The sequence below is a fragment of the Lottia gigantea genome (genome assembly GCF_000327385.1).
Source record: "Lottia gigantea unplaced genomic scaffold LOTGIsca_29, whole genome shotgun sequence".
Lineage (NCBI taxonomy): Eukaryota > Metazoa > Mollusca > Gastropoda > Lottiidae > Lottia > Lottia gigantea.
Window position 1 is genome coordinate 2,783,706 of NW_008708943.1, and position 8,414 is coordinate 2,792,119.

The 8,414-nt window shown below is 36.2% G+C and overlaps 1 protein-coding gene across 1 annotated transcript; it reads right to left on the bottom strand.

The window, feature by feature from the left end:
* Nucleotides 1-1,746: 1,746 nt before the first annotated feature.
* Nucleotides 1,747-4,068, bottom strand: LOTGIDRAFT_232573 (hypothetical protein). Its single transcript, XM_009056941.1, has 2 exons — nt 3,827-4,068; nt 1,747-3,496 (listed from the first exon to the last, which is right to left on the bottom strand). Exons 1-2 carry the CDS (start codon nt 3,990-3,992, stop codon nt 2,025-2,027), a joined length of 1,638 nt encoding a protein of 545 aa, XP_009055189.1. The 5' UTR covers nt 3,993-4,068; the 3' UTR covers nt 1,747-2,024.
* Between the last annotated feature and the right edge of the window lie 4,346 nt (nt 4,069-8,414).

Here is an 8,414-nt window from a genome sequence, read left to right on the forward strand (position 1 = left end):
TCAGTTTAAGATGTCTTCAGGCATTGTATTATAATCTGGTTTGCTGTGAGATATATATTTCAATCACCTAATGGTTACTTTAAATAACCGAATTGAAGGCCCCACATATTTTACGATAGAAATATAGAATATGCGTATAGAGTGCCAACTGCCAAGGCATGGGGGTAGGAGACGAGAGAGGGTGTTGTTATTGTGTCTGAAAACTTTCGAAAAATATTCCAGTATTTATCGAGTCCCACGCCATGGAGAAATAAGAAATTAAAAACATGTTTCTTTGAAAACTGAAATTTTATATTGTTTGTTTCTTTGTTTAGCCCGGAAGACATGAGAAACCCTAACAGTCCGAGTCTGATAGATCAGGTCCCGTATTCTCGAAACGATCTTAGCGCTAGGATGTCCTGTTGTTATCTTCTAACATTGATTCTAGGACATCCTAGGATCGTTTCGAGAATACGGGGCCAGGGGTTTCAATTTTTTTCTTTTTAGTATCCCTTTCAGGATCTTTGATTGATTCCCCCTATTAATCCTTACTATTCATAATTTTCTCTAAGGCTAACTGAGTAGGCAATTGAAAGTGACTGAATAGAACGACTTAATTATAAATTGTCCAAATATTTAATGGTAGAATAGAAAGTGCCTCATTTCTCCCCACAAATTTTAAAAATACCTCTTTGGAGGGTAATTACCCCAGGATGAAAACCTCTGATTGCTGTCACTTCTAAAAACAAATAATCGTTACGAAGTTAGATTTAAATTATTTTTAGATATTAAGTCAAGATGGTAAGAAATCTGATATCATAATATACAAAAACTAATCTGTTATCATTTTATTAAGAAACGTTATTTTAGAAATTGAAGCAGACAGCCTAATCTGACCTCCTCCACTAAAGAGCTGTAATAATATCAGTTTCCGCCACTAGAGGGGGCAACAATTTATGTAATGTCATCCAAGTTATCAGAAAACATAACTTGAACATTGTTTCAAAATTATTTTCCTTCTTTTTTTCAACAAAACATTAATGAATTGCAGGTGAGAAATGATTATCTAATCTAAAGGCCATGACCTGACGAAAAAAGGCTTAGTGTCGCAATGAAATGAATTAACACTGTTCAAGTGTTAGTCTTATTTTTGTTGACCTATTGGAGACCAGACAAACATAGAATATAAGTTTGTCCATGGCGTCTGAGTTGTTATAGAAGCGGTCAGAGAAACATTTTCTGAAGAAACAATGATATATTTCATGACCGATATACAAGAACAAACTAGATATTATCGATATATTTGCCTGTTCGTCCAAATGATAGTGGTAGAGCAGGAGCGACAAAATGTTCCTCGGGGGCCAAAGGCAATTAAAAGTGGGGGCAAAAGTCGCAACACCAACCCGCCCCGCCCCCCTTCAAAAACTTGTTGCTCGCCTCAGCCGTTGAAGCTTCCATCTATATTGCCACATTCCAGATTTCGATTGAAATATGGACATTTTCGTTAAATATGCATTATCTGTCGAACAATATGAATACAGAAAGCAAAACATGTGGGCGTGACTATCATTATAATACAATATTATTATGCTGATTTTTACTTTTTGATGGGGGTGTACTAGGCATCTTTAACTTGCATTGTACTAACCAATGTTTTCTTTTGAGAGATTGTTGACTTAGTATTCAAAGGGACGTAACAATGATCTAAAATAAATGCTTCAGACAACGTTTAGTTATTCACTATGCTATTGAAACTGCCAAAAATTTAATTTATAATGTTTATTATTTATCATGTATGATATCATTTATCATTTGTATACATAAAATGATTTTATATACTTTGTATATGCCATAAAGGTTAGTATCAAAATATCATGTAGAAATAGTTCTAAAGTTAGCATTATTTGTTTAGTATAGAGACAACTGTTCCGACTAAATAAATCATCCCATGCAAGAAAAACCACTTATTTCATTTAGTAAATCGGATACGAGGAATTCCGTAATTCGATGATTTCAAAAAGTTATCCTTATTCACCATCAGCCTTTTACATCACAGTGCAATTAAAGAACCTTTTTCGCCAGCGAGCCCTGGACTTTGCCCTTGATCTAGCTCGAGATCGATTTCGATGACGCAGCTGCTGTCGTTCCAAATCCTGCTTCTTGGCCCTCCTCATCTCCTTTGCAGTTAGACCAGTATTATCATCACGAGGTCTGTCAAGGCGAGCTTCAATGGGGCGCCTTTCATCCTCCAGAATACCATCCTCGGGATCGACTCTACTCTTCCATTGATGGCGAGATTTATGGCGACTTGCACCATGCCTCTGCCGTTTTAAAGAGACATCTCTGTTTCTTTCGCGAGATCTCTGCACTGTATCGTATACTTGCTTTGATGAACTAAATATTCCCGGACTTTGGCGCGATTTGTCTCTTGACATTGTTGGATAGTTCCCATCAAATTCATTCGGCTTACGTTGGCCTATTTGAGAACTTTTTCCTGCAGAAGTACTAGGTTTTTGTTGATCGAAATCAAGACGGCGACGCGTTGAGTTTTCTCCCGTCGTTAAACGGGAATCGGCAGATATTGATCTCACACGTGTTCCTTGTCCACTGGAAGAAATTATATTTTCATTTCCGACGCCTGCTAACCAATTGCGGACACTTTCGTGATCATTTTTCGACCATTCTGCGTTTGCCGGAATAGTGATATCACTGCGAAGAGTGTTACTTCCAGGACCTTGTGGAACAACAGAACCCATTTCTATTATCTTAACATTGTTACCAGAATAATCTGAGTTACTAGGCGGGTTGGATCGCGAGCGTTTTTCTGGTGGAGATGTTGTTGTTGATTTACTACTTCGACTACGGCTTCGGCTCCGGCCTCGACTTCCACTTCTACTCGTACTTGCATGACGCCTCTCTGGAGATGCAGATAACGATCTATCTTGGCTGTTCTTTGTCTGTTTACCACCATGTCGAGGATTGGAAGACTGTGAGAATAAATCATCGACATGTGGCTGGTTTAGGTAGCGGACGACGAATTCCTGGCCGTCTTGATACGACCTAACTTTATATGGCATTAACATTTGTTTTTGACCACTTCCACCCGTTAAAAGAATCAGCGTGTTCTGAGGACTTTCCCATTCGGGATTCACTAAAAGATTTGGTATTTGAAACCCATTATGACTCAGGTTTGCCTTGTTCATTCCAGTTCGAATTCTTTGATTAATAGCTTTTGAATTAATTTTATCGGTATCGCGTTTGAGACTTGACGGTGCAGGGGATGTAGAAGCCATTCTTTCCTGTTTCTTTCTCTTTTTTCTCTCGCGTTTTCTTCTGTTTCTCGCTGTATTGCGACCTTGAGTGGAGTTTGGTGAAGATGTTGGCTTCTCTTTCGACACAGAATCTTTTCCCTTCGTTGTCTCTGATTTGACATTTACCTTTGTTACTGGCTGTTTATCTTGAGGTTTAGATTTTTTGAATTCTTCGGCAATTGCTTCATAATCTTCCGAAGTCATCCCTGGGATAAAAATAACTTTGTAAATTGATTTTCGTTCATGTTTGAGCCAAGATCTATGCCACGGAAGGAAGCACTAGACAAGGGTGTAAGGGACATCTTCATTTGAAAAGTATCATACGAAACCAAGGCATGCTGCAGACAACAATCCATCTCTCTACCAACTGAGCTAATCCTCTGACACAAAAAACAGTGTTCAAACACGGATTTAAAATTTAGTATTGACATTTACAAAGACGACAGTTCGGAATTTATTAAACCTTATAGAAGTTAGGTATTGGGCCTTTATTACAGTGTAGATTCCACTAGATCTAATTAAATCCCGAAACTTACCTGGTACCTTCCATAATTCATGAAAATCTTCAATCGGGTTGTTTTGCTTCTGTTTTCTGTAGTTTATGATCGCTTTAGCCAAACAATGCGATATTCCGGTAGCGTTGACTAACGTCCGAGCTGTAGTATGATTGATATCATTCGAATTATTCTTTATTACGCCCATTATTTATCTTCTTAAGAGAAAACTTGCCAAAATCTAAAGATCATTTCCGACATTTTGCTTGTTGTCATGAGACAACTTTTCCAATGAATGACAAGACGTCATAACGGTATTACTATTATGACGTTATGGTTACCCTTGGTTCGATGTTACTAGCATCTAAACGCGAAATGAAAGAGGGCAAATTATGACGTTTATCAAGGTAGAGGTCACTTACAATTATTAGGCCTATTAAATTTAAATTTAGAATCATACAAAATAAAAATTGTAGAGATCAAATAAACCCAAACTTCACAGTTTCAATGAAATTTTATACCAGGTATATGAGATATTGTAGAGTAAAATAGAAGCTATTTCGCAAAACAAGGTCAGAATAACCCAATCTCCCACACAAGTTCAGTGAAAGGTGCTTATTTCTAGAAAGAATCGATTATCTAGCCTACTGAACGTTTCTTGGAAGATCTACGTGACGGATTAGGCCACATGGGAAACTTTATAACTTGATTACCATTTAAAACTATTTGTTACGTAGCCTAATGTAACCCAATAATTAGGCTACTAAGTTAAGCAACAAAATAAAGGTCGTGGCTAAATTCACACAAACTTCCTTTAAGTTAACCTTCGTTTAAGGTATCAATTCAATATGGACAACTACAAATAGAAACTTTGAAAATAGCTCCATACAAAAACCAACACATAATAATATATCGATATAGGCCTAATAAAGATACAGAGTGAAAATAAATTCATTCTTTTCTTGGACTTGCAGATCTTGGGATTAGCTTGGGAGTGTTACATACCACTTGAAAAACGCTGAATTGATCAGAATAATGGGAATAAAATATCTTAACATCGCTGATTCATCCAAACCAATTGGTATTGAGTTTCTGGAATGTCCTTCGATGTCTTTCAGCATTAATATAATTAAACTGGAGATAACCCTGTAGCCTAGGGTTAGCACATCAGTTGACAGATAAAATTCCAATACTATATAGTGGCTAGAGACTGGCAGTATGTTGTTACCAGGCACAGTATTGATTCCATCTAGCTCGTGTTCTATGGAACTATTGCATGCATTGAGATCAATAACAACGTCACCTGAAGAGATTCCAATAGCCACCATGTTGAATTTGATACTAAATATAACTCAGAGGAAATGACCAGAATATTCTCGTCTTATGCATGTAGTTACTGAATTCGATTGCAGCTTATGGAATTTCTTGCAGGTGGGTGTATGTTTTCATTCAGGTTACGCGGAGTTTAGGATAGGCCAATAAAATTCCCCTGTTTCAAAGTATTGGGAATTCTGGCCTCTTTATCTACTAGGCCTATATATTATTAGTTACCGTTATTTAATATCAAGCCCATTATTTTATCAGCATAATAATTCTCGCTATATTGAGTTTGAAGGGCTCGGAGAAATGCACACAAAACGTCTATTAAGAGATGTCTGCTAGGAAAGGATTTGAATCCAAGGCACCTATTTCTTTGTGTGGCAGTGACAGATTTAGTACCATTACTAATTGGAGTTGTTATGAATATATTTTGCATGATAGCAAAGTCTCATTCATGGCATACGAAAATTTAACATAAAAAAGGGATTTAGTAGGCCTATGTAACTTATATGAAGCAAAATAGTATTATGCATTCCTAAATTGGCTTTAGATTATTAATAGAAATCGAGAGAAAGTGTAGGAGTCAGGAATTATTGTTATAGAGCCTATCCGTGACACCTGTAAAAGTTAAATGAAATGTTTACGAAGAAAGTTTAAAAATTGGCTGTTAAAGGGAGATAATTGTCTGTCTGAGTGACGTAATCAAACAAGAATACTCGCTAATGATGCTTGCTGACCTGTTTGAATTAAATGTAATTCAATCAAGGAATAATGTTAGTGCCATTTTGAACCAAAACACTGTAGGTGTATTGGATTGCTTTTGAAAATCTAAGATTCCTGAAGACATATAGCACAGATGCACAGCTTAAATATATTTAGCATGAAGTTTTGTTTCATCAGTTTTATGTTAAAATGTAATATTTTGAACCGTCCTCCTCAGTAAAGCCCGGTGGTAATTTCTCGTTTCATGGGTTCGTGTTTTTTTTTTGTTGAAAGTCTAATTGGTTTACCTAAATAAAGCCGCAAATAGACGAGTTATGGTGTCCGGTGCGGTGTACGATGCGGAATGATAGATACAAACTAAAACACACGAGGTACGTGTCGGGACACCATACCTTGTCTATTTGCAACTTAATAAGGAATATATAAACGTTGAACAATAAAACAGTGTTCCTTAATGTTCTAAACCCGACGAGCAATATCAAAATGATACCTCACCTCGTTATAAAACAGAAATATGAGCCAGTTTAAATCTAACGTTGGAATCGATTCCATTTATTATTTTACGGATTCAGCCAGCCAACCTAGAGGGTGTAATTGCTGGTTAAAGTGTTAAAGGGTATTCAGATATAGTAGAAATCGTTAATTTCGTCTCATATTCAAGTGCCTTTGAACTTTAAGATCTAACAGTTTGACAAGTTGGACGAGACTTTTTAAATTTGATGCTAGAAGATTGAAAATGATGAACGAAACATCAATAATATGAAGTATTTGTTTTAGTCTCTTCTGGTTATTGATTCACTAACTTAACAAACATTATTATTAAAAAAGAATTGAATATGACAAGATTTTTAACACTTTTTTATGTAGACGTGCCCATAGGCATATTGATACTGATGAAAACACTTGTTAATAGCTCATATATGATATGAGAAAACAGCCACTCCATCATACAGCCAAGAAGTTGAGCTTCTCAGGCTTTTAATATTTAATTTCATGCGATTTACATGTACACAAATTTTGTGACACGGTTAGAAGCGTGACGATGTCATCATACTTTCATCTAAATAATTCCATTTTGATCCCAATTCGTATCTTAGTTGTACCCTTCACTTAATACAGACTTTGTAAAGATACTTTCTACCCTTTTTATGTTTATTGGGGACATAGTACCGTTTTGCGTCATTCAATTTGTAGAGCGATCGCAAAAACTGCTTAAGATTTTGAGGGAATTTGCGATAGTAACGTCACAAAAATACTTAGTTTAATTGCAAGAACGTTTGATTTAAAATTGGAATGGTGCAAATCAATACGATGAGTGTTCCCAATACACATAAAAAGTTTACAAAACCTCTTGACAATCACTTTCAGTCATAGCTTATATCAGTCAATGTTCAGCGATATTCCACTAGAACTATAATACTCGACATTTATTGCTCAGTTAGTATTGTATGGAGAGTAAATGCCGATATTAATAAGTGTTATGATTTATTAGATTAATAACTTTTATACCCTCTTATAGAATAATACTACCGTCAGATCCGAGTGGGAAAATAACATATTGTGAAACACAACACCATCAAAATAGAAGAATTCTATCTTCTACAGCACGGGAGCGTTGAAATATCTCAAAATAGCATTTCCATCTATGCAAGGATTGAATTGTAGGTCTCTCGGTTAACGGACATGTGCCTAACTCGCTGAAAATGATCTGTTTGAGCAAGATTTATCCACCGCGTTTGTATGGTATCAGATTACCATTATTTACTGGTCATCTTCATAAATTATGAAGGGTTAACTATCCAATAATAAAATAGTGGTAACTTTATAGTGGCTTGTTAATCATTTTAATTTCATTTCTCCTTCAAGCCCCTCTCACGTATGTCACAGTTCTTGTCTGCTCTTTTATTTTCCCGCTCAAATCAATCAATACGTGTAAAATTGGTTTCTGTTTACTTTCAGTCGAGTTGATCAACTGATAGGCCATTGAAAGGCAACCTGATCGAACCATGGTGGAATGGTGGAACCTGCAACGATTCCTTTAGAAACATGAGTAGAAGAATATCAGCACGAGAAAGTAACAGACGTCATTTCTAGTAAACGTGCTGTTACAAGAACGAATTACCCAGGCGACAATAAGAGCTCATAGAAAATCTGCGTGATTTGGATGGTTATTTTGGCGGGAGGCTTCAGATCTAACTAAGTGGAGAAAGTTGCTCCGAAAACTCTGTTAGAATCTGAGCGCGTGAATTACGGAGACGATCAAATTTTATTGAAAATCGTTGATCCTACGAGAAATCTTGCAGAAACTATCAATCTTTCCTTACTGCCGCGCTTATTAATTGCTTGCTCAAACAATCTATTTAAGTGCACCGTGTAAGATGTTCGGATTTTATTTGGTGTTATAAAGAACCGTAAACTTTGGAATTTACAATTATCAAAGAAACTAAAACGTTACAAACGGCGTCTAAGAAATAAAATATTGACAAAATAAACCACATAGAACTTTTTGACAACTTAATCCCTCGTTTGAAGGTGTCTCACTTAATTAAGATACTCAGAATCTAAAAGTACTCGCCAAAACTCCAAG